At 50.3% G+C, this 27,617-nt stretch overlaps 11 protein-coding genes across 11 annotated transcripts; 5 read left to right on the forward strand and 6 right to left on the reverse strand.

Moving 5' to 3' along the window:
• Positions 1 to 52: 52 nt before the first annotated feature.
• Positions 53 to 2,903, reverse strand: N7443_008752 (uncharacterized protein; the record flags this gene model as incomplete). The annotated part of the gene is made up of 2 exons (XM_056888808.1): positions 53 to 2,355; positions 2,405 to 2,903. 2 exons carry the CDS (start codon positions 2,901 to 2,903, stop codon positions 53 to 55), a joined length of 2,802 nt encoding a protein of 933 aa, XP_056738110.1.
• Positions 2,904 to 3,634: 731 nt separating this feature from the next.
• N7443_008753 (tyrosine-protein phosphatase) lies at positions 3,635 to 4,564 on the reverse strand (the record flags this gene model as incomplete). The annotated part of the gene is made up of 2 exons (XM_056888809.1): positions 3,635 to 3,984; positions 4,066 to 4,564. The coding sequence occupies 2 exons, from the start codon at positions 4,562 to 4,564 to the stop codon at positions 3,635 to 3,637; spliced, it is 849 nt and encodes a 282-aa protein (XP_056738111.1).
• A 1,972-nt stretch (positions 4,565 to 6,536) lies between these two features.
• N7443_008754 (uncharacterized protein) lies at positions 6,537 to 8,239 on the forward strand (the record flags this gene model as incomplete). The annotated part of the gene is made up of 5 exons (XM_056888810.1): positions 6,537 to 6,608; positions 6,663 to 6,832; positions 6,910 to 7,357; positions 7,427 to 7,610; positions 7,668 to 8,239. 5 exons carry the CDS (start codon positions 6,537 to 6,539, stop codon positions 8,237 to 8,239), a joined length of 1,446 nt encoding a protein of 481 aa, XP_056738112.1.
• A 152-nt stretch (positions 8,240 to 8,391) lies between these two features.
• Positions 8,392 to 10,008, reverse strand: N7443_008755 (cytochrome P450; the record flags this gene model as incomplete). Its single annotated transcript, XM_056888811.1, has 3 exons — positions 8,392 to 8,660; positions 8,687 to 9,628; positions 9,702 to 10,008. The coding sequence occupies 3 exons, from the start codon at positions 10,006 to 10,008 to the stop codon at positions 8,392 to 8,394; spliced, it is 1,518 nt and encodes a 505-aa protein (XP_056738113.1).
• Positions 10,009 to 10,617: 609 nt separating this feature from the next.
• On the forward strand, positions 10,618 to 12,184 carry N7443_008756 (thiamine pyrophosphate-dependent dehydrogenase E1 component subunit alpha; the record flags this gene model as incomplete). Its single annotated transcript, XM_056888812.1, has 5 exons — positions 10,618 to 10,730; positions 10,806 to 10,993; positions 11,043 to 11,104; positions 11,153 to 11,362; positions 11,414 to 12,184. 5 exons carry the CDS (start codon positions 10,618 to 10,620, stop codon positions 12,182 to 12,184), a joined length of 1,344 nt encoding a protein of 447 aa, XP_056738114.1.
• Positions 12,185 to 12,715: 531 nt separating this feature from the next.
• On the reverse strand, positions 12,716 to 14,116 carry N7443_008757 (FMN-binding split barrel-like protein; the record flags this gene model as incomplete). The annotated part of the gene is made up of 1 exon (XM_056888813.1): positions 12,716 to 14,116. The coding sequence occupies one exon, from the start codon at positions 14,114 to 14,116 to the stop codon at positions 12,716 to 12,718; it is 1,401 nt and encodes a 466-aa protein (XP_056738115.1).
• A 433-nt stretch (positions 14,117 to 14,549) lies between these two features.
• Positions 14,550 to 15,725, forward strand: N7443_008758 (uncharacterized protein; the record flags this gene model as incomplete). Its single annotated transcript, XM_056888814.1, has 1 exon — positions 14,550 to 15,725. One exon carries the CDS (start codon positions 14,550 to 14,552, stop codon positions 15,723 to 15,725), a length of 1,176 nt encoding a protein of 391 aa, XP_056738116.1.
• Positions 15,726 to 16,264: 539 nt separating this feature from the next.
• Positions 16,265 to 17,278, reverse strand: N7443_008759 (spherulation-specific family 4 protein; the record flags this gene model as incomplete). Its single annotated transcript, XM_056888815.1, has 2 exons — positions 16,265 to 17,034; positions 17,086 to 17,278. 2 exons carry the CDS (start codon positions 17,276 to 17,278, stop codon positions 16,265 to 16,267), a joined length of 963 nt encoding a protein of 320 aa, XP_056738117.1.
• A 1,202-nt stretch (positions 17,279 to 18,480) lies between these two features.
• Positions 18,481 to 24,012, reverse strand: N7443_008760 (CCR4-NOT core ubiquitin-protein ligase subunit MOT2; the record flags this gene model as incomplete). Its single annotated transcript, XM_056888816.1, has 6 exons — positions 18,481 to 20,672; positions 21,425 to 22,769; positions 22,830 to 23,589; positions 23,661 to 23,776; positions 23,839 to 23,905; positions 23,960 to 24,012. The coding sequence occupies 6 exons, from the start codon at positions 24,010 to 24,012 to the stop codon at positions 18,481 to 18,483; spliced, it is 4,533 nt and encodes a 1,510-aa protein (XP_056738118.1).
• A 373-nt stretch (positions 24,013 to 24,385) lies between these two features.
• Positions 24,386 to 25,376, forward strand: N7443_008761 (complex I 30 kDa subunit family protein; the record flags this gene model as incomplete). The annotated part of the gene is made up of 3 exons (XM_056888817.1): positions 24,386 to 24,554; positions 24,620 to 25,269; positions 25,326 to 25,376. The coding sequence occupies 3 exons, from the start codon at positions 24,386 to 24,388 to the stop codon at positions 25,374 to 25,376; spliced, it is 870 nt and encodes a 289-aa protein (XP_056738119.1).
• Positions 25,377 to 26,040: 664 nt separating this feature from the next.
• N7443_008762 (BUD22 family protein) lies at positions 26,041 to 27,476 on the forward strand (the record flags this gene model as incomplete). Its single annotated transcript, XM_056888818.1, has 2 exons — positions 26,041 to 26,271; positions 26,343 to 27,476. The coding sequence occupies 2 exons, from the start codon at positions 26,041 to 26,043 to the stop codon at positions 27,474 to 27,476; spliced, it is 1,365 nt and encodes a 454-aa protein (XP_056738120.1).
• Positions 27,477 to 27,617: the final 141 nt, after the last annotated feature.

Raw genomic sequence — 27,617 nt, forward strand, 5'->3', positions numbered from 1 at the left:
CTTCATAAAGTATAAAGAGAACTTTTGATGTCTGTCAGCAGCCAGTTGAGACTTAATCTTTGGTAGTCTGGTCCCAAAGACTCCGAACAGTGACATCCTTTACCCACTTGCCATTTGTGTCATCCTTTTGAACAGTAAAACGAACAGTCTTCTTCTCACCGGGAAGCAATGTAAAGGAGTTATCATCGAAATAACCCACAACGCCAGACGGGTAGTCAAGCCAAGTGTAGAGTGAGACACCCTTCTTGGCTTCCACGGTGAAAGTACCGCCCTTTTCGTCGTGCGAAACCTCTACTCCGGGATCAACAAGAGCGAGTTGGTTCGGGAACTCGGCAGCGACCTGGTTACGGTGGGTGAAAGTGGTGTGAGATCCTCCGGAGTTGGGTAGGATACCAGTTGCATCGAGAGACAAAACCAGAATAGCATTCTTCTTGTCATCAAGAGTCAGATCTGTGATCTGAGTGGCGTAGATCTGAGTGGTATTTAGACCACCAACAGTGAATCGCTTGGACTGGGGAGTGCCTGCATTACCGGAAAGAGGGTTTCCAGACAAATCGACCCAGGTGAGGTTCACCGAGCCATGAGCGGTCTCCCAGAGATCAGAGGTCACATAGACCGACAGGTCACCAGTGGTATAGTTCCAGAATGGGGAGACAATGATGGGCTGGTAAATATCGCGAGCAACGTAATGGAGGACCTTCCAGCGGCCATCATACTCGATACCGGCCCAGGTAGGGGCCTGCCAGATATCCTCGAGCTGCCAGTACAAAGATCCAAGTTGGCGCTCCGGCATTCCACTGCCGCGGCGGTAGAATTGAATCTCGGACTTGTACATATCGGCTTGGAACATTTGAGTAGCGTGGCACCATGCACTGAAGTTTGCAGCAGAGTTATCCTTATTGGGGATGGGATAATAGCGTTCAACCGCGATAGTCATCTCAGCCATGCCCATGGATGTGTTTTTGTAGTTGCGGGTCTCTCTGCCACCGGGAGGGTAGTGATGGTTTCGGAGCATGACCGTGCTGCTGTTGAAGTGAAGCTGATCCTTGTCAACAGCCTGCTTCCAAGTTTGTAGACTGGGCATGCTGTGGTAACCGAACTCATTCGCAAAACGACCAACTGGGTAGCTTCCGTAGTCAAAGGCCACAGTGCTATCGTAGTTGTAGTGGTCTGTATCGGAATAGTATTCGCCCGAAGTGATATTGTTGTAGCGCTCAGCCATGGGGATCGGCGCAGACATGTTGACCCAAAGGTATCCGTTGTTTGTACTGCTAGGCATATATGAAATTGACCTAGAGTTCTCATAGACAAGGGGTAATATCAAGTTAATGAACAGCTTTTCGTATTCGCCAACATAGAATGAGTAACGATCAGGAGCTGCATCTTCAACGAGAGGCAACTCCAAGCTCTCGATCTCGTTACCGCCAGCCCACAAGGCCAATGATGGGTGGTGGTTAACACGTCTTACGTTGTAGACAACTTCAGCAGCAACGTTTTCAAGGAATTTTTCATCGCTCGGGTAAAGTGCATCACTGAACTGGAACTCGCTCCATAGTAGAACACCGTATTCATCAGCGATATCGTAGATGAAATCAGGGAGGTAAGCACCAGAAGCCCACACGCGAAGCATGTTTTGGTTGCCAGCCTTGACAGCAGTGAACAATCGCTGCATCTTAGCCTCGGTAACTCTCGGCCAGAATGCATCTGGGGGAATGAAGTTGGAGCCCTTCGCATAGAACTCCTTGCCATTGACCTCAAAGTGCCAGTTCGCGCCTGGTGCAATTCCCTGCGCCAGCTGTTCATCCGTGATAGCAAGCCGATTGAGGAAGATGGTTCGGAATCCAGAACGCTTCGTGACACTGGCAATTGCGTGCTTCTCGCTGTCCTCAATTATAACAGTCACATTATACAGGTTCTGCTTGCCTAGCCCGGTTGGCCACCAAAGATTCGGGGCATCTGCATCAATAGTGACACTACCTGTAATAGTTTGTCCGTTGGAAATAACGTTCTCGATGGGTCCCGATTCAAGGACCTCGCCGGTCTCGATATCTTTCACCTGAATGGTCATGGAGGGCTTTATTGGCAGAGATCCAAGGAAGTCCATACTGGCATTCACCACCCAGGGCTGGCCTTGGTCAGGGGCGAAGTGGTTGATTTGTCCCTTGCGGAAAATGTCCAAGTCAGTGTTTAGAACGTAGACGCTTTCTTGGCGCCCAAATTGCACGAGGTAAGCATCTTGCCATGGGCCAGCCGGAGCAAACGCGGGGCCCCAGTCCCATCCAAAGTCAGATTGTTCTTTCCGGATGTACCATCGGTTAGGGAACTCGTAGATTTGCTGAGGTCCATAAGGCCATTCTAATAATTGGGTTAGACTATACACGCAAGAAGTCATATTTTGACGTACGCTCTGAGTTTGGATCATCGGCAATGGCATTGGCAATCTTGGGAGCACTGCCAAAGTTGATTGCCAGAGTAGGGTCACCCTTGCAACTGCTGAGTGCCTTGGAGATATCAAAGGTATACTGGCGGAACTGATTATCTGTGGTACCAATGAAATGGCCGCAAAACTCAATTGTGGTGAACGTGTCCAGGCCGTTGAAGACAAGCCAAGAAGATTGGGCATTTTCGACCAACCCCTTGAGTGGCTCACTTGTGTAAGTCCAATTGTTGTCTGGAATCCAACGCAAATTGAAATCGTTGAGACCAAAGTATGGGTCCTCAATAATACCGGCAGCAAATAGATCCAAATGGACCTGGGAAGGCAGATGACCGGGGGCCGACATGTTCAATTCTTTGCTACTGACGGTCCAGCCATCGCCGCCGAGATTCACCACATGCTGGCCAAGCGCAATGTGGAACGTCGATGAGAGCGCAGCCAAGGCGAGTTTCTTCCACAAATGCATGCTGTCACCGCTAGCAGCCCAAGACTGTGCCGTGCAGAGTTCGAGGCAAACGACAGACTATTATAACGATTTCGGGAGTAATCTTCCCGGTTAATGTCGCGACACTCCTTAGTCTCCACACCTCAAGAATACCAGCAGCCACACCAGTGGAGAACTAATATACTGGTAGCTCGGTTGTTCCAATCGAGTTGTGAAGCTGGAGGTCGGCCGTAGACCGTGCCATTTTGTCCCCACGTCAGGGATATGGGGTTAATATCGCACCAACGGCAGAAACGCCCACGAGCGGGGAAGAAAGCAACGGTAGCAGCGCTGAGTAGTGGACAGGGCTGATCCTTTGGGAATTGATGCCGGGGAATCTCCGGTTCTGGGCTGAGTGGCGGGAAAACGCGATGATCGGCGATGCTTGAATGTGGAGTTGAGTGGAGGTCGGGAGGGGTAGAAATGGTGGAAGCAACGTTGAGACCGGGGAAGACTTATAGCCAAAGCATAGCTCCATAGCTCGTCTATTCCAAGATAAAACAAAGCTCCTAACAGATGACGATGAAATGCTGCAGCAAGGAATTATTGTTATTCTAAGCTCAGCAACTACAGACGCTCAGACGCTAGAACGTATCCTTGAATCCCTAAATCCCCGAACCCCTGCATTCTAGCGCACTGACCATCCGGACCGAAGCCTTGAAGCTTGTGTTTAATACTGTACAATTTCTGGTCTATTCTATTCTGCATGCTGTCTAATTGAGCTTTTGTTCAGCCATCAGGTTATGACGCATCTTCCCGATGTCCTCGGGCGAAAAGAAGAGCGCTTTGGTCAAATAGCCTTCAACGCCGCCGTATGTACTTTCAAACGTCTTCAAAAATGCCGCCATGGCGTGCGCCCGCACTCCACTAAGCTCTAACATGCCGACCGCTTCGGGACTCAAATGGTCGGTGCCAAAGTGCAGAGCAAGCGCTTGGGTCAAGTTTTCGCGCACATGCTCCAATGCAGCGCGAGTTAGCATATAGTCACGAATAATTTCCTCATGCGGTCGGTCGATGAGGAGCAGAATCAATGCTGATAGAACTCCAGTGCGATCTTTGCCAGCTAAATATTTGAGTTTGGTCAGTTACAGTTCAAACAATAACAATATAGGGTCACGGTCAATATGGGTTGGAATAAACTTACCAGAACAGTGGACAAGGAACGGGTCATTGGGCTTATCTCTGATATGCTTGAAGATTTCCGTAAATGCCGGGCTTGCGGCCTCGAGAATACCCGTGTACATCTTCACAAAACCAGTGTCGCCCTGATCCTCCCCAGCGAAATCTTTTAGATTCAAGGAGGCTGGTCTGGCCCCGTACGGCAACCATACCGTCTCAATGCCTTCGATTTCTGGGCTTGGAACTCGTTCCCGCTCGCCTTGATTTCGAAGGTCGAAAATCGTAGTGACCTTCAGCTCATCGACCAAAACTGCTTTTCCTGCATCTAGAATATCGGCCACATTCCCGGACCGATAAACAAAGCCTTGACGTAGGTTGTTGTCCAAACTTAAATCTCGAATGTTGGAGACTCCTGGGACATTGACGAATGGGGGTTGAGAAATGATCTTCGACACAATCGCATCGGGGATGGGTGTTCTGATGTCTGTGTTCAATACATCTTGGACGTTGTCGGGTTGAATCATGGTAGTGGTAGCGGTAGTAGTAGTGTGTGAAGACAAGTTGAATTGAATGAATGTGGAAAGAACAAAGACAGTGTATCTGGCTGGATCAGGAAATCCTTTTCAGGACGTTCAGGAACACCCTCCAGGGACGGGCTATGTCATAGTACCCATCTAGCCAACAAAGTTTGATGGTCGGTGGAGTTGATGACAATACCTGGGAGGATGAATGCCAATGGTAGTGAGGCACGTCGGGTAGCGATGTCATCGGCTTGAACTTGGTGCTGGTGGGTCCGATCCTTGCGGTGACGTCGGGCCCAGAACAATGCGGTTTTCTTGTGACACCCGCTCATCTAGAACGGAATTACAAGTATTCTGAAGATGGCACACCGCAGTCTTCCACAGACAAAATAGTCCATCCTTGAAGGTATGACATGACCGTGCATTATCAAGCCCGATGGGAATTGTTTTCCTTGAAAAATCGGAAGCAATTCGGTGTGAGGGCAGCTTGCAATGGCCCTATTCCACTGCAGAGCAAAGATGGTCAATCAGCATTGTTTATTCATATCAGTTATTCTCACGTATTATACGTTACCCTAATGCTGAAATGTATGCATTTGGTAAAAGGGCCTGGATCTGATGCTTTCTACGACCACACGTCCAAGCTAGCACACCTGGGCACGAGGCTCAAGTCCTTGCACCGCCAATTTAGAGGTCGCCAGTTCCGGGATATCTCTATGTGGATGTAGAGAGGTTGCTCACTGTGTCTCTCACAGGACATGCTTGTGAAAGTGTGGCTGCTTTCAATATTGGTTCGGACCACGTGCAAGCTTCAATATACTCGCTTCTGCGCCCTTTCCTCAATGATTCAAAGCCAGGTCGTTTCGCACTATGCCTCAACTTTAAACGAAAGATATAATGACTGAACAGGGGATAGCAACTAACTCTGTCTCAATTCGCCATTCTTATCACGGAAAATCCGTTGCTTTGGTAGTCACGTGTGCACAAACTGCTGTAGCTAAGCTGAGGTTGGTGCTGTTTATTCCAATAGTAGCTCTATGATGGTAAGCTGGATGAGCTGAACTTCACATTCTTTTGTTTCTCGGATTGAAAAGCAGAGGTGGCCCTGGATCTTGACTCCACGTAGCAAAGCCTGTGATTTATGAAAGGTCACATCTTGTTCCGAAAGCTGGGCAATCGGGCACGACTTCACTTCCGATTAGGTTGGGCTGATCTGCGATACAGCGATCTCGCATGATGAGAAATTGGAACATTGTATGTTACAAGTGGCGGTGACCAGTTTTTGACTCTGTATAATATCCAGTAACAACTGTCGCTATCACGGCTGCCAAAGGTGGGGGGCTCTGGGTTGATAGAAGCCAATCATCATTTTAGAATATCACGATGTAAGACAACCATAGGACATAGTTCTTATTGGTTATGATCGTAAAGCTCTTATTAATTCACATGTCTGTCTAGTTCCCTCCACCGAAGCATCGACTTTGTGCCACTCAAAAGTGGGGAGGATAAGCAAACTGGGGGATAAGCCGCAGCTCTCTTTTTTGCACCTGCCGTCTAACCCCAGACTTTTCTCGCCATACCTTCACCCAGAATTAAGTCCTACGCCATGCGAAATAGAAAGGCCCGGTCACTCGCTGCCCAATCTTCCAAAGTTAGCAAGGCGCGATCCTGTGAAGCCTGCCGACGCTTGAAAACACGATGTGAAATTGGCCCGGGTTTCGATCAATGTCATCGCTGTGAAGTTCTCCGGTAGGCTTACTCGTAGCTGGTCCTCAATTCTTTCTGACTGTTTGAAGGCTTGATTGTTCATTTCGCGGGGTAGCTCGAAGCCAACCATCTCCAGGACAACCTGAAAGTGACTCCGGAGGGAGTCAACGATGTGACTGCCATGACAGGTATACTGTTCAAACTCGCTCTACTCGGTCAGAACTAACCGGGCTAATCTTTTAGGCTCGCTGCGGTTGAAACCGCGCTTATGCAAATCCAGGCTTCATTGCCCGTTCAAGGTGCCGGTCGCGACCAAGAGAAAGAAAAACTAGAAGTCAAGGTATGTGCATTTTAGCCCCAAATTCGTAGCAGGTAGCTGATTATAGAGGTACAGTCGCCTTCTATGGCAGAACAAACTGCTCGAGATGCGCCTATGAGTCTCATTCAAGAAATCAGAGAAAATATGGCGTTGCCGCAACAGCCCTCCACAACACTGGATATTTCCGAGGATAGCATCATCAGTAGTTTCATTTCTGAAGAGCTTGCTTCAAGGCTTCTTGATGGGTAACCACTCCTTTCCGCCGAACATGATCGATCCCGCTCTAATATGATACTCACCACAGATTTTCCAAGCTATCCAGCCGCTGGCTATTTATGAGTACAGAACCCGCCGATATCTACTCCAAGTCATCTCTTCTTCTAGGAACTTGTAGCCTCGCGGGATTTCATAGTATTCCAAGTTTGCACGGGTCTGAAACACACCACATATTGTACCGGCATGTTCATGGCCTTTTGGGCCGGGCACATCTAGCGTCAACAGCTTCGCTGGATACAATCCAAGCGATGCTTATCTTCTCAATGTGGGATTTAAGACCGACCCGAGATCACGACCATAGAAATTCTTGGTTGCTCAGTGGTATGGCTGCTATGCAGGTTGTGATGACTACACGCTTCGATCAGCTTTTGTGCGCGAACAATTCTAGTCAGGCTAATCAATCACGAGAGTTGATGCGCACTTGGAACTTGATATGCCTATGCCAGTTACAGTATGCCTCGCAAGTCTCAGGTCTGATTGCGGCTTTTCACTTAGTGAAAACAATCTAACTATTGACTAGATTCTCGGTCGGCTCTGGACGTCCACCTGTGATCGCAAAGCAGTACTTTGATCAATGTGCCAAGATCCTCGAGTTCCCATTCTACAATTCCCGAGATGAACTTGTTCTTGCAGGAGTGGAGCTTTATCGCACGCTGTGGGATCTCACAAGCTCCATTGTGATTCAGAAAGAAAGTGCAACATGGCCCGAGATTGACAGGCTGCGCAAGACCCACGATCATATTTACAGTAAGCTCAGTACGTATATAAGAACGACTGGAGTCTTGAAATTAAAATTTTTTACAGAACTTGATTCATCTGAGCCTTTGCGTTTCGCATACTCATGCACCTATCTTATTCTTGCGCGTCGAACATTACAACATCTAAATTACGCCGAAATTGTCAACGAACCCGAATCCAAGGATCTGAGCACAACAAGCCAGAAACTCCCCTTCATTAAAGAAGCCATCCTCCACTCCCATAAACTTCTAAGACTTTTCCTGTCTATGTCCGACCTCACCACTTACATCCACCCCGCTTATGAAACCCTTCTATGCTCTTTCGCCATGGTCACTTTGGCTGAGTTTGTATCTCATATCTCTGATGTGAACGAAACGGTAGACCTCATGGAGGGTGTTATCTCACATATACATCACGGCGGCAAGGCGGAGCCCGTCAGTCGATGGTCGCTGAATATCGTTCGACAACATCTTATCGGAAATGGCGGGCAGGAACCTCCTATTTCAACGGTGATTGATAATAACCTATATGGTACTTTGATGGCTGATGAAGCATTGAAACCTTGGGAGGAGGGAGATTGGAGCTTTGAGCAGGAGTTTCCGTCACTCGAAGAGATGTTTTTCGGGAATGTAGTATGAAATTAAAAATATACATGAAGAGAAAACGCCATCGTCCAGCACTTGCTACCTCAAAAGAACTTTGTCATCATTCATATTCCACATAATTTATAGTATTTATAGCAATCTCACAGTGTATCTAGATACACGTAATTTTTCAACGGGTTAAATATTCAAACTGTGCTCCTCCGCTGAATTCCAGCAAAACATTCCTTCGGTTTCTTCGAGAATCCCTCATGCGACTTCATTTCCTGCTGATATAACTCAAAGTCATAACGGTGAAACAGCGTACCAATTATCAACTGAAGTTCCATTATAGCCACGTTCTGACCAACACAAGCACGCGGGCCGTACGAGAATGGGTTGAAACAGGTCTTTTGTCGCTGCGTCAGGTTGAGCCAGCGCTCAGGATTGAACTCATCCACATCCGGGCCCCAAATTTCTTCCATATGGTGGATAGTATATGACGGGACAGAGAGAACGGTCCCAGGGGGAAGTGGTATTCGTCAAATTCGACACCGGGACCAGCGGCGACGAGACGAGGGAGTCCAAGTGCCGATGTGGAGTGAAGACGCATGGCCTCATCAATGCAGCGCCGCAAGAAAGGTAGGTCGCGGACTTGGGAGTATGCGGCTATCTCAGAGGTCGCGCCGATGGAATCGTCCAGCTCCTTCTGGAGACGAGCAACGATCTTGCCGGGGTTAGCGCGCTCGCCGGCGAGAATCCAGTAGAAGCAGGCGCAGGCAGTGTTAGAAACTGTGTCTGAGCCAGCGATCAGCTGGGTCAACGCCTCGGCTATGAGCTCTTCGCGGCCCATAGGTTCTCCTTTGGAATCACGAGCTTGGATCAAACGAGCGAGAATATCGTTACGGTTGTTGGCAACCCCTCGTTCAGCGGCGTCAAGTCGGGTAGCGACAGCGGCGATGGCAATACCTGTTAAGTTCTGCACAGCAGCAACGCCCTTGGAGAAGAAGGGATCGGGCAAATATCTGGCAATGGGACGGAGGGTTGGCAGAAGACCCAGGGTAGAAGAGATCTCGCCTCGTCGGTTCAGCACGTCGACAGCGGGAGCTTTTCTGATAGGACCACCCGGTACAAGTTGACTCTCGGCCTCATCCTTGCCCTTATTGACCATACCAAATGGGGATCCGAATGCCAGGTCACCGATGATATCGAAAGCGAGATAACTGAACCAGGGCATAGCGTTGAATTCGCCAAACTTCTTCTGGGTAGGTGCTTTGGCGGCAATCAAGTCCAGCTGTTTTACCCATCGCTCCAGGTTAGTTGTCATGTGAGGCTCAAATTCGGCAACAGATCGGGGCGAGAAAGCGTGGGCGATAATCTTGCGCTTGCGAGTGTGCTCAGCACGGTCGCGAACGTTGAACATGCCTGGGGTCTTGGCGATGAATGCTTCATAGTAATGACTATAGGCTGTTAGAGAGGGAATAGATGGGCGAATTTAATCCATACTCTTTCAAGAAACCGTTGCCGTGACCGTAGACGATGTTCAGGCCTCGCTCATCGGCGATGGAGACATGGTTGAAACCGATACGAACAACTTTACCGTATTTGCGGTGAGCCCGGTCAACAATATCAAACTTCTTGCCTCGTCGAGCACCTAAAGCGACCCATAAATTGCTGAATTTAGCGACAAATGGGCCTGGAACGTGGGCTAAATGGATGAAGGTTGTAAAGTATGGAACTAAGTAGTACAGAACCAGCCAGACCGGCACGGTGGCTAGGATCCATGGTGAGGCCAAGTACTCGACCACAAGAGATGCAATCGCCATATTGTGTAGATTGCAGTCGTTCAATTGAATGAACTTCTGGTGAGAAGCTCATCTAAATACGATGCTGCACACCGACCGTATACTCTTTGTTCATTCCCCGCGTCTTGATCTGCTCCGGCGGAGATCATAGCCAGCACCGTCGGAGGCACAGGCAACTCCGTTGGATGAATCCACATCGTCATCTCAACTGCTTCGATGGATTGCACATGCGTCTTATCTACTGCGATCATATCTGCAGATCTTTAATTGTCACCAATCATTCTAACCTCGATGTAATCAAGTGGGATCTCGAGGCTCTAGACCAAACTCATGTAACCAAGGGCCATGTAAGTCTCATCAATATGTTGGGCTGACAAAAGATCATGTTTATAATATCTTGTGTAAAATCAAAGACTTTGAATCTTTTGAATCTGAATCCGAATCCGAATCCGAATCTGAAGAAGAGCATAGATGGACTCGGTTGGAAGCGGGGCGGTGAGGGGTGTGACGTGAAGGCCGACGCCAACCGAGCTCCTCCGCATTTTGCCCCAGATCAACTCTCGAGTACTCCTTGGTTCTTGTTCTTGTTCTCAACATGCTTTCTTTCTCATAGCAAACATGTCATTCAAAATGCTTCTTCGGCGTCCGCTTCTAGCGGCGCGTATGCCGCGATCTTTCGTGCCCGTGCTTGCTTCTCCCACCCGATGGGGAAGCACCGTCTCACAAAGGCCTGGTTCGGACCGGTAAGTGAGAGCCGATTGCGTCTTCATGCCTCCATTGTTCTTGGTTGGACTCAAGTTAATAAATTGATTCTGTAGGGTTGTGTTTCCAGGCGCCGTCAATAGCGAATTCACATCCGACATGTCCTTCGTTACAGCTAAAGACCTCCCCGCTATTCCTACATACCGAGTGATGAACTCAGACGGCGAGATGGTCGATAAGACAAGGGGTCATCCTAATGTTTCGGACGAAGAGGTTTTGACATGGTACAAGAATATGCTGCAAGGTATAATTATCGCGGATTCGCCATGAAGGGGTTTGCTGATCGGTTATAGTGAGCATCATGGATACGATCATGTTCGATGCACACCGCCAGGGTCGTGTTAGCTTCTACATGGTAAGATTATCTATGCTTGGAGTATTCCATTGGCTAACACCTTCACAGGTTTCACAAGGTGAAGAGGGCATCTCTATCGGCTCCGCGGCAGCTTTGACCCCGGATGATGTGGCTTTCTCTCAATATCGCGAGGCTGGTGTTTATCAGCAGCGTGGATTTACTCTCAAGGACTTTATGAGTCAGCTCTTTGCCAATTGCAACGACAATGGCAAGGGTAGGAATATGCCCGTCCATTATGGCCAAAAATACCCTCGCATCGTGAGTGTCCTGCCAATAAGCCAAGTCTTATTAACTAAGCCGACTCTTCAGATTACCGTCTCCTCTCCCCTGGCCACCCAGATTCCTCAAGCCTCAGGAGCCGCATATGCTTTGAAATTGAAAGATCTTCAGAACCCCAATCAAGCCCCTCGGGTAGTGGCTTGCTATCTCGGTGAGGGTGCAGCTAGCGAAGGTGACTTCCACGCAGGACTTAATATTGCCGCTACACGTTCGTGCCCTGTCATTTTTGTCGTCCGAAACAACGGATATGCCATTTCTACGCCAACAATAGAACAGTACCGTGGCGATGGTATTGCTAGTCGTGGTGTCGGATACGGAATGGACACAATCCGAGTCGATGGCAACGATGTATTCGCCATGTACGAAGCTATGACCGAAGCTCGAAGACGCGCCCTTAGTGACGGCTGCCAACCAGTCCTGATTGAAGCGATGAGCTACCGTGTATCGCACCATAGCACGAGCGATGACAGCTTCGCCTACCGCGCACGCGTCGAAGTAGAGGATTGGAAGCGCCGTGATAATCCTATCATCCGGCTACGCAAGTGGCTCGAGAACAAGGGGATCTGGAATGAAGACATGGAGAAGGAGACGCGCGACTCTATGCGCCAAGCTGTGCTGAAGGAGTTTAAAGAAGCGGAGCGTCTGAAGAAGCCGCCGATTCGAGAGGCATTCACCGATGTCTACGAGGAAATTACAGAGGAGGCGCAAGAGCAGATGAAGGAACTCAAACGGATTATCGAGACATATCCAGATGAGTATGATCTGCAGCCATACAAGGATGGGTTGAAGGGCTTGGAATAGAATTAGAGATTCAGAGATTCCTATTACCTACCCCACTAGCCCTAATGAACATGATGAATAAAATCCAGCCGACAGTGACCAGACAAAAGAACTTATAAGCTGGATTTGTCAACCATTACATTGAATAAACGCAGAACAAGGTGCATCTTTAATGAATGGGATAAATCTTGAACCGATGATGATGATGGGTCGGTCATTCCCACAGGTTTGTCGATCATCATACAGGCCAACATGTCGGGCCACCGTCTACGCAATAAGCTCCATCCAACATGGGCTTTGACGAGAATATCGGCACCGTACAGGCTCACTGTGAGATTTGATTTGAAATTTTAGAGGACAACTGAGTCTTTATAATCACCCGGGTCGTGGAGTTTCAAGGCTTGTGTATGTAGTTCGTACTACAGGGCCTGAAATTTCCAGTGTATTAGTCTGATTCTCATGATGGCAAAAGAAGCAAACCCATTTTTTTAATCACTTGAGAATCCATGATCAGTGTACTATTTGCCTGACGGTCTCGCATTCGGGACAGCGTCATTCCTCGCTTTCTTCTTCCAGACCCTGGTGGTCCCGAATTAATTTCTGGAACTTCCGTACTACCTGCAGCGTCGCGTAGTAGCTAAATGGCAATGCCAGAAACCACAATGCCAAGTTGATACTGGCAGTAACAATCAATGCCGTCGGTACGGCTTGAACCCCGAAACCTACAGCGACCCCCGCTGTCTCAATGCCTCTAAGTAACGAACTGTATCGAATCTGATCTCCAGGCGAATCGGACAGATTGCCAATGCACCAGTAGATATAATTCTCGACTAGGCCGAGACTGATGCGCTCAAAAAGATAAAGTCCAAAGCCGCGTCCAAAGGCGCTGTGGTCGCTCCAGTCCAAGACAGGCTTGGTCCGCCTGTATTCATCCTGTATAATGACAGCCCATATCCATGTCGCACTATTCAGCAATGCGATCAAGATAAATGTGGCAACTGCTCTGGCCTTGCGACTCTTGTGCCAAGGGAGGTCGACCAGTGAGCCACCAAGCCAAGTCGCAATGGTACCAACTACGGCGGACATGAAACTGCCGAGTGCTCTTGCCCTCACGGTGAAATAGGTCTCCAGATAGGTACCTGGATATGCTTGTATCCATCCAAAGTACCAAAATAGGGGGACGAGTAGCAGTATTGATCTACTTCGAGCCAATCGCCACATAGCTGTAGCTTCCTCGCGCCAGTGGATACCGCGTGGGGCCTCGAGTTTGGTATGGTCGTCTCTTTGAACCTTCTCGGGATTTGAGAGAAAGAAACCGAAAACCAATCCCAGGCACTGGATAGCAATAAAAGCCGAATATGTCTGCCACCCAACCTGGCCACGGTGGTTTGCATTGTGGTTGATGCCCAAGGAAACGGCACCGCCAATGATGTTGCCAAAATTGCGGAATGTGAACCACGTTGCGATATAGCGACCACGTTTATGCTGCTCTGGGTATCCCGTGGCAATTGCACCCTCGACACTCCAGAAGAAGCCTGCACTAATGCCGCATGTCACTGAGCCCAGGTATACTAGCCAAGTCGCACCCGTGCGGTTATTCAGGTATAGCCCTGCGGCATATAATGGATAGCCGATCGACCCAAGAGCAAGAGTCCACCGGAAGCCAATAATGTTGGTTAGCCATGGACCAGCAAAACAGGTGACTGTCATTAAGGCATATAGAAGAGCATTGGCGGCGTTGACGAGGTCCGGACTCTCCGAGCCGCCAACTCCCAGGCCATTCATGGCGCTCCATATTCCCGGGGCGCAAAAGGCACAGACGCCTACGACGAGGATTTGAAAAAGGGTACTGCGGAAGAAAGGAGGCTCTTGCTTTTGACCATCTGGTCTGATGTTTGGAACAATTTGGATGTCGGATTGTACACCTTGCTCTGGCTTTGAGGTAGAGGCCATAGTTAAAACGGTCTCAGCCACGGCCAAAAATAACCTTAAAGTGAGCCTTGAAAGGAGGGAAACAGGTAGATTTGAATGTCTCGACTCAGGACACGACGGTGGACTTTATCTTGAATATCGTAACAGACCCAGTATCAGTCCTGGATTTGCCATTTCCTCAGATATCCCCGCGCAGATACGTATTATGCAGCCAGAATGGCACAATCTACCCAACCGCCTCGGGAGACGCGATTCTACTTGATTGGATTCATGCAGCAATCGGCAATAATCGGCAGTAATCGCCCAATGATCTCTTTCCAGAATGGCAGGGAATAGCTGATTCCCCTCACTTGTCCTGGGTCGTGACAACCAGACTACTTAAACCCGTCCGACGATCGCGGCTGCAAGAAACTTCCTCTCGCCGACACTTGTTGATTATTGGAGTTTTACGGCCATGGCGGTATCAGAAGATCGACTTCCAATAGCACAGCTTCAGATCAGTGATGCGGGATCATCCTTCGTTTTCTTCGAACCTTTCGAACTGCCTGCTTCCAACCAACGTGTGCTTGGCCCCCCTCATCCCCCTAATACCGTGATACCCATGGCACTCCGGCTTGCACAAGAAAGCAACAAGCCCAATCTTGATGAAATAGTGGACACTGTCAAGATAGTTCAAGCTCAAGGCGGTACTTTTACTAAACGACTGGCTCAACACGGCACACTACTCTTCCGTGGCCTTCCCATCCACAATGCTGATGACTTTAGCAAGTTCGCCCATGCATTCGGATTCAGGCCGCATGAAATTATTGGAATTGTGGTGGATCGACCGCTTCTGGCGCCAAACGTCGCACCCGCCAATGAAGCCCCCAAAGAAGTGCTTATTTATAACCACAACGAGTCACCCCAAGTGCCTCACGCCCCGGAATACATATTCTTCTACGGACACCATGCTCCCACTGAGGGTGGCGAGTCACCAATATCCTCATCGCTGGAGCTTTTCAACCGCGCCCAACTCGAAATACCCGAATTTATCACCGAACTAGCGGAGAAGGGTATTTTGAGCCGCGTAACCTACAAGTACGACAGACAGTTCCAAGGAGGCTCTACTCTCCGCCAAGCATTCGGGAAAGAGATAGTGGATGGTGATGACGATGAAACGAAGCGGCGTAAGATCGAAGCTCAAATTGCGCGCTACGACAGAAAAGTTCACACGACGTGTGAATGGAATGACGATGGCTTAGTTTTGACGCATCGACTGCCGGTGATTAGGACCCAGCCGGGAACCAACCTACCAACCTTATTTACGGGACTAGCATCCTACTGGAAAAATACACAGGTTAATGATGGCGTCCGGAAGAACGTCACCCAGCAGTTATTTGGAGACGGAACTGTCATTCCAGAGAAGTATCTAAGGCATCTGGCAAAGATCACGGATGAGATCCGGGTGCTGCATCGGTGGCAGGAAGGTGATGTTTTAGTATATGATAATGTCATTGCGCAACATGGCAGAGAGCCTTGGAGGGGTGAGCAGAAGGATCGAGTTGTGCTGGCGAGTCTGTTTGACGGTGAGAAGGTACCCGGGGCATATGGCTTCGGGGATTGGGCACAAGTAGTTCCAGCTTTGGAATAATCTAGGTAGTCAGCCAAACCTGGAGAGTGAATTAGAGTTGTTTGTAGCCTAAATAGTCTAGTTCTCCTATAGCACTAATTCATCACTCTTACACATATTCAGTCATCCCTCTCTGACAAGAATAATGATATATCAACAACCTGACTCAATAGGGAAGAGAGCCTCTGTTAATTTTAGCAATATATTGAATATAATATTATGACCCTAATTGTCTGCCCTAAGCACCTTCAAATGCTTAGGGAGTGCTCGCTGAGCATTCAAAGAGTATATAAGAGTAGGATTGGAATGAAATGAATCATACATTATTCTAAATAACTAAGATCCTGGCAAATAAAACACGTAAATTGGCCTCAAAAGTGGCCGTTTTTCGGCGCCCAATTTACCATCACCTATTGTCGTAGTGTAAGGAAGGCTTTTAAGATGACGACAAGATTGCTTGGGCAGTCTGAATGCAAAATTCCTTTCAAGCGCATTTATCGTAAAAGTTGAGGAAAATTGCATTCCGTCCTCACTAGACAGCGGAGAGTAGATGCAACCCTTCACTTAGCTTGGGCATTCGCATGTTGGAACGGAACGGCCGTCACGGTAACCGTTGAAATGGCAGTCAATGTCACTGTCGAAACGGCCGTCACGGTTACCGTTGAAACAGCCGTCGAGGCTACCGTTGAAACGACAGCTGAGGGTAACGTTGAACCAGCACTCGAAGACCCAACGGTATCACCATCTGCCTGAACAAAAGAAGCCGCGACCTTACTCAGGCTATCGGCAGTCTTGTAATCATCGCCATTGGTCAAATATGCAGCACCAAGGCCCATCCCCTGAGCCTCATGAACAACAGCCTCATAATCTGCAGTAAGTGGCGCACTATACAAGAGAATAGCAGCCTTGTCGTAATAAGTATCCGAGATTTCATCTGCCGGAACAATGGAAGTCCACGTCGAGTAAGAATTCTCAAACTCGACAATCAGATCTGCCGCCTTGAAATATTCAGCCGCAGAGCCGGTTTCAAGCTTAGTACCAGGGTTGAAAACGACGGTGGGAAGGCTGCTGGACTTGGCCGATTCGGAGACTTCCTGCATATACGAAATCAGAGTATCGTCATTCGTTCTGGGGGCCTCGTCGAAGAATATTCCGGAGATGGTGATGTTCTCGGCTTTGTAAGATGACCAGTTGCTGTAGGTTGCGATGGCGGTTTTAATCGAGGAGATGTCGCGCGTGCCGTATCCAGTTGGGATGTAGCCGATTACTTCAACGTTGGAGTAGCTATTTAGCTGGGCTACGCTGGCGATGTAGGAGTCATCGGGGTATGCTGTAGAGTAATTTAGCGCAGACTTACTAGTGAAGGAATGAAGTAGATTACTAGTTTCGCCAGGGCCACTGTCAGGGTTGACGATGACCTGGAATAAAATGTCGGGGTGCGCGGCAGCCGCCTTGTAGACGGGACTCCAGGTGCTATTGTCCTCGGGCCAAGAGTATAGAGGCAAAAGAATCGCCGTCGAGGAGACCACAGAAGCCAGGGAAAGTGCTCCCAAGATGTACGAAAAGCCGAGCATGACGAATTGAAATTGAGCGATGTATGTAAATGAGTGTAAACGATCTAAAACCACCAGGGTCGATCTTGCAGAGAGAAAAGAATAAAAGATGAGCGACAAGAAACAATCCACAGGACTGATGAAGAGAACAGCGAGCATTCAAGATCGAGGGGAACCCGACGTTCTTATGCTCACACAGCTCCAAAGGTGTCAGCCCTAAAACAAAGACGGGGCAGACAACGCAATCTAAGGAATCAAACTCTCATTTCTCCGATGACATGGGCAGCGAATCGGAAAACAAGCCACTCGTTTCAAGAAACCAGCAAACACCCTCATCGGGTTAGGAAATGGGGCAAAGATCGATCTAAAACCGCCATGGCCGCGATTCGTGATTGCAAGGGCCAGCGGGAACAGCCCTTAAGATCGCGGTGAATGAACCATTGGCATTATAGGGGGGGGTCAAGGGCGCTCTAGACCTGTGCCAAAAGATGCAGGAGCAAGCGCCGAGCCCAGTTCACCGAGCCTGCTCGAATGTGGCGCGAGACGAGACGTTTGTCATACTCCTAGGCAGCGAGACTTAGGCGACACTTGGCTGCGCAATGCACTGCTCGATACATCTTTACGGCTATAGAGTGTCAGCTTGCAGGGCACCCAAGATTCGAGATTATTAACTGGTTCATTAAAGCGACGGATGCGCATCGGACGGTTGGCGGATCATATCGACGCCACAAGGATCCTCGCTCTAATTAAATTGTCCGTTTCAGATCTGACGGCGAATGAAGGGACGCCGTTTTTTCTTTCATCTTGGCGATGCTAGTATTTAGGGCGCTACGAGGTTTTTGTGCATGAGTCGGGGGGTATGCCGGAGAATTTCTTTTGCTTTTTTCCCCGTATGCATTTTACTTTGATGTTAGTATTTGGGCAAAGCTTCCGAGATAGTGGAAATGAAAACCAAGTCGGCTACTGGGCAAACACTAGAATTTACATGGGTACTACTTTATGCAGGCGTTCCGCAATGGGACTAGTATTCTACAAATTTGGCAAATCCTTAAGACGAATCGTTCATTTTCGCTAGGTAATCATACAAGTGGCGGCGCCAAGACGAAAGGTCGAGACTGGGGAAGCTACCGGTGAAATTTGATCACCATGAGAAACCACTTAGTGTACAAGGCCATAATGACCACTGGGGCGGTTAGACTTCGCATGATTGATGTGGGCACAGATCAATTCGGCGAGTCAACCATCGACAACGCCTGTTGCTGAACCTTCTTGTTCCGGCGAAGCAGGGCCGCAAACTTCTTGTCTAGCGAGTCGAGCTCCTTGCGAGTGCTTTCCAAGTCCTTCTGTGACCGACCAGAGAGTTCCTTAAGCTCTTCATTGGTCATAGCAGATACATCTTCGAGGCTAGGGTTGGCGCAGGGAATACCAGCAGTGCCAAGGATTTGCTTGGCCGTAGCAGCAGCAAAGGAACGCACGGCATCGGTAGTGGTCTGCAGGAGCTCAGCGGAGTGGGCGATAGCCCAATCGTGATTCCGGGTGCTGTCTGCTTCCATCGCAGACATAACACTAGGAGGAACGACGTTCTCCGCAGCGCCTAGGGCAGCGGTCAAGGCGGTGGTGGGAGATGTAGCGCCCAGGCGGGCTGGCTCATCCACCCAGCAGATATTGTACTTCTCGGGAGTCGCGAAAAGGGCCTCGAGACCTCCGTTGATATTGCTAGAGTCATCGCCAACCACGAAGGGGTCGGTGAAACCATTCCGCTGCTTCTCCAACTGAAGGTAACGCGCCTCTTCTTCAGGTTCCAGGTGACGAAGCACGGAGCCACGAGGAGTGATCAAACAACGGTTTTTCAGCTGGCCATTGCCAATGCGAACTGGCTCACCGCGACGCAGAGTTTTGCGATGTTCATCAGTCAACTCAAGGGGTTGCTTCAACTGGTCGTAATCATCGGCTGTGCACTTCATATCTGTACGCTGACCGAGGCTGGCCGGATTGAACAGGAGACTTTTGTTAAGATCCAAAGATGCGGATCTATGCATTTGAGCAAGTATCTCGTGAAGAGGCTTGGTTCTCTCCATCAAAATATCTTTGATGGAACGGCCAGATTCCTCTGCATCTTTGTTGGCTTGCTGCACGGTATTGTGGGAATGCCAGGCTTCCTCCACGTGTGGCTTTGGCGGAGCGGGCGGGGCTTCTGTGCGCGCTGGCTTAATCTCCGGCAAGGGTTGCTCCTTCTCCTTCACTTTCTTTGGGGGTTCGGGCTTGGGCTCGACTTTCTTTGAAGGTTCGACGGGGGCTTTGGCAGGACTCGCAGTTTCAGCAATACTAGCCGAAGGTCCATCAGCGGAGTCGGTAGGGGTAGAAGTGGCCTTCTTGGTCTTTCGCTTTCTACCCATGATAGGAGCCTGGATAAGCTCTTGGGGAACAGGCACAACCTCAACCTTCTTGGCGTCAGCTTCCTTAGCCTTCTGTCGTCTTTCCTTTTTGGCCTGGCTCTTGGTGATGGAGCGTACGGGAGCGGATCCAATACGAGACGAAGCAGGGGGAGAGTTGGCACGGGATGCCGTTGTCGAAGGGAAAAAGTCAGCTTCAGATCCGTAGTCCCCCGGAGTATCCGGTCGACTGTTTGATGACAAGCTCTGTCTCCTAGACCGTGACTTGTCGGCGGTGGTGGTCGAGGCCGCAACGGATGGTGCCGTGCCAATTGGGGTAGGAGGAGCGGGTTTCGGGGTCTCAACCACTCGTAGGATACGCGGCTGACGAGCAGCGGACGACTCAGAGATACGCGAGGCAGTGGTCAGTGGCGTATTAGGCCTTGAGCCTATCGCAGAGGTTGAACCTGCTGCGGAGGCAAAAGTCCCCGAGAAACCACGCTCAGACTTGGTCGAGCCAGCTTCCTGGCTAGCCAATGTCATGCTCACACTGGCGGGGCTTCCCTTTGTGCCAATCAGCGGACTTTGGTCGACTTGGGAAAGATCATCTGTAACAAGACGCAGGTCGCCCTTAGCGTTTAGCCGCGCTTTGTTGGCTGATTTGGCAACCGGAGATCCAAAGGAAATCTGGAAGGCATCCTGTACACGAGCAGATATGGAAGCATTTCGACTATGCATCTCAGGGGTCATGGCTCGAGATTCAGATGTCTGATCCTGCTTCGAGGGAGTTCCAACTCGAGACACGTTGGCACTCAATCCTGGTGGCATTATAGGAGCAGGGGATGCCGGCTTTGATGAACTCATGTGTTCCTGAAAAGCTGCAGTGGCCGGATGTGCATGAGGTAGAGGAAGACCAGGAGGAAGGCTCGGGGTTCCAACACGGCCAGCCGACTCGCTAGGAAGCTGGGACTTGAGGAAACCAAATGGATCAACGGGCCCGGCGTCTTTCGATGAACCGCCGAGCGGAGGGAAATCATCGTTCACTATTGACCCAAAGTTAGCATTTGGTTCGTAGCGGCGAAGAGAAGTGGGCTGGTGATGTCAATGGATCTCAACCGGGGAACGACTAAGCGTGCGTGACTAGAAAAAATACAAGAGGCGCCAAAACAAATAATTACACGACGGGCACTGACCCGCATGGGCCAGGTACATTGTAGGGCAATGGGTCTATGTAAATGGCAGTGAGACAGCTGTTTTTCAAATAAGACCCTGTCCAGGCTGTGATATCAGGGTAGGGAGGCCTTAACGTACATTAATCCATGGATCCATCGCGGTCTTCAAGACGCTGCAGATGGTCGAACGAAGATCCGAATGCAAAGAAAAAAAAAAGAGAAAAAGCATAGAGGGAATACAGCCGCCAAATAAAAAGGGTGACCCAGCAGACATGCAGTTATGTCCAACAAAATGCAAAACACCAGGAGCCAGGAAAGCCGGGTAAACATGTGAAAGAGATAAAATCAAGAATCGAAGACCATCAGAATACGCCAAGGGCACGCCGACCCGTCGTACTGATCCAGAGCGGCCTGTCCGTTTGCATAAAAGACAAAATGCAGCCCCGGCTTCGCATAAGATAATAGCAGAAGGGAAATGATATCATATCAAAGGACAGACCCATCAAACCATATGGTGGAGCATCATTTTTATGGGGAAAAAAGAAATGCACAGGGAAAATGCAGGAGGAAAAATCATGAGCAGAAATGCAGGAGGGAAGTCGTTCACCAGCGGTTGAATCCACCACCGCCGTACATCACAGAGGGATTGTACCCACCTTGGCCCTGGCTCCCGTACAACGCCTGCCCAGCAGTAGCATTGGCACCGACCTGGTGCATTCTCGCCTGCAAAATGCTCGGGTCCGCAAGATCTACTACACCGCCTCCACCGGAGGAAGTGTTAGCGTGTCTCTGCTTCTTCCCCTTCTTCTTCTGCTTCTGTGAGCCACCAGAGTCAGGCGCTGAGCCTGCCTGGGACCCATAGAAAGAGCTGAGAAGGCCATTGACGGGAGTCAGGGGAGGTGGGGTATGGTGCTGTTGAAGGAAAGGGAACATGAACTCACGCTTTGCGGCCTCCTGGCCCTGTACACCGCCAATATTCGTACCGCTTCGGCCACGTAGTAATTCACGCATCAGTTCGGGTGTCGCATCCTGTTTACCCATGGTGGAACCCAGCCCAACGTTGTTGTTTGTGAAGCCATGGCCCTGAGCGAACATTCCACCACCACTAATGGGAGGAGTTCCAGCGGTCTTCAAACCGGGAGGGGGACCTTGAGCACCACTCGCGTAGAAGCCACCGCCGACGGTATGCTGGGGGCTGGGCGAAGAGAGCGGGTTCGGGGTACCAGATTGCATCTGACTCAACATACGAGCGTTGGTCATGTTCTTAGAACCAACCTCGTTTGCGAAGGAGAATCGGGAAGAACCTTGGCGGCTTTGGGCATGTATCGCATTGAATTGTGCCATTTGGCTTTGCAAAAGCCCTTGGCGCACTTGAGCGGCCTGGTCCAGAGCAGCAGAGCTCAACGGGTCGGACAATCCAGCTTGCTGGTTGCCAGCGGACTTGAGGAGCATCAATTGCTGCTGTTGAAGTGGGGTCAGGCTACGGCCAGCCAGATTCAAGCCCTGAAATTGGTGGCTAGTGGCGGAGACTGGAGAGCCAACAGTTGAGTTTTCTGCTGTGCCCTGCTGAGAAGGAGGCTGAATGGCGCCGTGCGACTCACGCGTTGGGCGGCCGCGGGGTTGACTACCTTCCTCCGGCTCCCCACCAAGCTGCAAGCTGCCAGCTTCCCGGCTTTCCTCCTCTACTGAAGCAGTCTGGAGAAGCTCCTGTTCACGCTTCAGGCGGTCCTGTTCAGCCTTCTCGCGCATCGCCCGGCGCTTGACACCACCGTACGGGTCAATGAAAGATGGGTAATTCTCAATTGCCCTGAGTTCGTCCGCGGGAAGCTCAGATGCAGAGAAAACAAATCGGAATTCGGGAGACATGAGCTCTTTGATGAGACTATCGAAAGGAGAGGCCAGCTCGGGCTTGGGTTCTCGGGACCTGGTCTGGCTCACGGGCGATCTTGTATCGGACTGGGAGGATACCTGCTGGGCTTCCTGGATAATAGGGGACGACTTTTCTGTGCGCTTAGATTCTTCGGCTACCATTGCAACGTTAACACTGGCGGGACGGGGGCTCTGAGAGGCTTGGCTTCCAGATAAACTGGGTCGTCTAGTCTTGAATGAAGCATCTTTATTTGCCCAGCTTGCCGATGAAGGAAGCGCGGGTCCATCAGGAATAGATTGGCGTCCACTGATCGAGTCATCCTTGGACGGTTGGCGGCGCATTGGATGGGATATCGGCTGAACAGGTCGAGGCTGCGGGACCTGAGGGACGTTCTGGCGCTGGCTGGACAACGTGTTCATGGATGAGAGATCTGAGCGGCTGTAGCTCTCACTATCCTCCCCGGTCTCGTGCAGGAACGTGCAATTGCGGTTGTTGCACTGCTCATTTCGAAGGAAAGAGGAGCAGTACTTAGTCGTTCCGTATTGGGCCCGTAGAACCCGGTCGCCATTCGCGGAGCCATCTACGGCATTAATACATGTCGCAGCATCGACCTTCCGAGAGAAAGTGACATAAACACCAATGCCCTGGTGAGGATTACCACCGGGCTTAGCCTTGCTGACCACAATTTTCTCAATATCACCATATTGTCCGAAATACTCCTTCCCACGAAGAGTTAGAAGGAGTTGGTTCTCGTCGCGGATCGTGGGGTTGAGGCCGATGACGTAGACCAGGTTCTTCTGGACTACTCGGACGCCTGCCAAATTCTTGCGGCTAGAAGCTTCGATTTCGCGCTTTTCGGCTTCCTTCTTCTTCGCTGCGGCTGCCTTGCGGTGTTTCAGTGCCAAATCTGCCTTGAATCTAAAATGCCAACCCGGGTCAGTAAGTTCGCGCAAAACGGTGGCACCGAGTTTGGGGAAACTGTGACTCACTCCTCCGCATCAGGAATCTTGTATTGAATTGTACTGTCATCGTAAGGGCGGCGGCAATTCGGGCATCGACCCTCTTCGCTGTGGGTCTTGATATTGTTGTAGCAGAATTGGCAAATCTAAAAGGATAACATGAGCATCATGCGCGGCAGCGAGGTTTCACAGGGAGGTAGAGGCATACCTGATATCCACAGGGACAGGGTCTAAAGTTCTTGTCTGAAAGATCGAACTCTTCGATACAAAGGGGGCTTAGAGAGTGTTAGCATGAACGTCGCAAACCCATCCAGAGATTCACCACATACCAGAACTCGTCATCGTCGTCGATGACGGAGTCGATTTGTTGGCGACTAGACATGGTCGTGCTGAAACTGGGGTAATGGGGAAAGGCGACTGTGAATATTCAACGCCCGCCGTTGTGTCGAGAGCAAAATGGAAAAATGGAAATACGGTACTCCGGAGCCAGCACAAAGGAGAAAGCAGGAAATTAAAGAGGAAAAGGAAGAAGAGGGAGGGGCGAGATGATCGAGGGAGATGAACGGCGAGGGAGAAGAAAGGAAGGAAATTGAAGCGCGGCTTCATTTTGCTGGCGTTACCCGATCAAGTTTAGCGCCTGTACAAATTATGTCAGCCTCACGTGACTCGCAGGTTCAGCCAACCTCCGTCCTCACAATCCACCTTACGTGCCTTGCCTGTCGCTCCTCTTGCAAGCCATTGCTCCTCCTCCCACAATGGCATCCGCTCGCTCTCTGATGCGCTTGGGCTCTGGACACCCCGTAGCTTCGGCTGCGAAGTCTATGGCCCCTCGCGCCTTTTCCTCGTCTGCCCTGCAGTTCGCTGCGAAGGCCTCTACACACCCGGCCGGAGAGCCGGAAAACATGCGCCAGGCGCAACGGCCTCGTACGTGAAAAAATTTAATCAATTGAGATTGTTATACTTGAACTGACTCGATTGTCGCTCTCCAGCTTCCGGACCCCTCCGTGCCCCCGTCATCAACCCGGTCGACAAGTACGCCGACAAGGCCGACAGCCTGCACACCTATGGACAGTACATTATGTCCTGTCTGCCCAAATATGTCCAGCAGTTCACAGTCTGGAAGGATGAGCTCACCGTCTACACTGCCCCCGCCGGTGTCGTTCCCCTCATGAGCTTCCTCAAGTACCACACCGCGGCCGAGTTCACCCAGGTCTCCGATATCACTGCTGTTGACTTCCCCACCCGTGACCAGCGTTTCGAGGTCGTGTACAACCTTCTCAGTGTCCGCTACAACTCTCGCATTCGCGTCAAGACCTACGCCGACGAGGCCACCCCGGTTCCCAGTGTGACTGGTCTGTTCGAGGGTGCATTGTGGTACGAGCGTGAGGTCTACGATATGTTCGGTGTTTTCTTCTCCGGCCACCCCGATCTGCGCCGAATCATGACCGACTACGGCTTCGACGGCCACCCGCTCCGCAAGGACTTCCCCTTGACCGGTTACACCGAGCTGCGTTATGATGAGGAGAAGAAGCGCATTGTTATTGAGCCCCTTGAGCTTACCCAAGCTTTCCGCAACTTCGAGAGCGGTTCTACGTCATGGGAGCCTGTTGGTCCTGGCACGAACCGTACACCCGACTCGGTAAGCTATGATTCTACAAACATTCCCAAAACAATCGCTGATATATTCGACTACAGTTCAAGTTCCCTACTCCCAAGCCGGAGCCCAAGGAGGAGGAAAAGAAATAGAAAGAGTCTGTACGCGTATTACCTTTCTTTGCCATGTCTGTATGTACATATCGTTAATCGATGGTGTTCTTCGCCCTCCAATCTTCATAATGGATCCACATAAATTTGTTACAGCCAGGCCAAGGGTATCATGCATGTCTGAATAGACCTTGAGAGGAACGTTGGACTACTTGAGAAGATGTCCGTTCAAGTGCTTCTGTGCAAGGCTTAACTTAAGGCAGAGAAATGTATATGGGAAATGACTAGGTGCTTCTTTAGAGATATATATACCTCTTAGGTAGCCGTTCACATCTGGATAATGTCTCACATCTGCCTTGTTCCAAAGTTGTTCTGATTTGAGATCACCTCACCAGATACATAGAGATACTGCGTGGCTTTTACAATTCTGACGAACCATTTAGCTCAACTTAATTTTGCTAGCTACATTATAGAGCGACAACTGGCCCAGATTTCAGTGGGATCAGAGCGCGAGGCGGAGAGTCTTGGCAATTGATCTGCGCAAGAAAAAAAAAAAAAAAAAGCTCCGACCCATCAAACATCCAAAGCGACTCCGAACCACCAAGCTTTTCGCAGTACTCTCTCTCTCTCTCTCTCTCTCCTTGCATCAACAGATTGATATCGGCATATAGCCGACTAAAGCAAGTTTGAAAATACAACCATCAGTATGCCGAAGCGCAAGCTCTCCGAGCTCAATGGCTCCGACGATCGCAAACTGTCGATGAAGGCAGTGCGCCTCGGAGTCAAATTCGACCACGGCGTGCAAATGATATCGAAGGGCCTAAAAACTGCTCGAGGATTCGAAAGACAAAAGCTCAGCCGACGAGAAAAGACCGCCAAGTCACAAGACAACTCAACGGCATTGTCGAAGCTGGTCGAGGAAGTAAATGCGTTGAAGGTATGCGCGCCTAGACTACAATTCAAGCTCTGGAATCTCTGGAATACTGACTAGGATTGCGATTCATTTAGGCCCTGGACTACAACGTTACCGCCGCGAAATACCTGTTCAAACAACTGTCCAAGACGAAGCGCATTGCGGAGTGCCCAGCATTCAAGGAATTCGAAGAATCTAGGAATGTCCCCACAAACGGCCCCAAGAGTACCGCCGAGGCCAATATCCTGGGGCGACTGTTCAGTTCCACCCCCGTGAAGAATGTTGTCCCTACCATCATAAGTGAGATTCGGAAGTTGTTAGAGGTGGATGAGGCACCGGCTGGGAAGCAGGACAAGGCCGAGACCAAGAAGGATGCGGGGTCGAAGGAGAAATCAGCACGAAAGAAGGCGGAGGAATCAGAGTCGGTATCTGGGTCAGAGGATGAAGCGCAGCCTAAACGATCCTCAAGTACCCGGGATGGCGAGCGGGCCTCGCATGATATGGATATTTCTGGAGATGAAGAGTCAGGGAGCGATGAATTTGCAGACTTCGATGCGCGACTAGGACCGGGCTCTGACTCTGAAGGCGAAGTAGATTCCGATGGCGGTTTGCCCATGAAGAGCAGGGCTCTTGCAGATGACATCTCCGACTCGGTCTCCCGCTCGCCGTCTCCCGCCTTTTCAGCTGCGGATTCCCCACCTTCGAAGAAGACCAAGGCTGCTAGGGGCTCCGATGCCCCAGTGCAAAGTACAACATTCCTTCCATCTCTGATGGGTGGCTATTGGTCCGGCTCCGAGGATGCCAGCGATGGCGAGGAGGAAGCAGCTGCACCCAAGCGCAAGAACCGCATGGGCCAGCAAGCCCGTCGCGCACTCTGGGAGAAAAAGTTCGGCGCGGGAGCAAACCATGTACAGAAGGAGGTGAAGAAGCAGAAGAAGAGCAGAGATAGCGGATGGGATACTCGGAAGGGAGCGACAGATGGTGGCAGGGGAGGTAGATTCGGTGGACCAGGAGGCTTTGAAGACCGAGGCCTCTCGGATCGACCGCATAATGTCCACAATGCCGGAGGCCAGCAGTCAAGCTCAGGTCCGACCCAGAGAAGCAGGCTAAAGCCCCCTCCCTCGAAGGACGACGAGGGTCCTTTGCATCCTTCTTGGGAGGCAAAGAAGAAGCTCAAGGAGCAGGCTTCTACGGCAAAATTCCAAGGAACGAAGGTTACTTTCGATTAGCGATTCTATTAGCATATACCTCGGCTTTGGTTGCATTACGGCACTTGAAGAGAAATTCATTACGAAGATATGTCATTGCCAGTTGTCATTCTCACATACCAAAAATAAACGAGAAGAGACCACCTTTCAACGTAACTAATA

This window comes from Penicillium atrosanguineum (assembly GCF_028827265.1).
Source record: "Penicillium atrosanguineum strain IBT 20685 chromosome Unknown utg000007l_segment0_segment0, whole genome shotgun sequence".
Taxonomy (NCBI): Eukaryota; Fungi; Ascomycota; class Eurotiomycetes; order Eurotiales; family Aspergillaceae; genus Penicillium; species Penicillium atrosanguineum.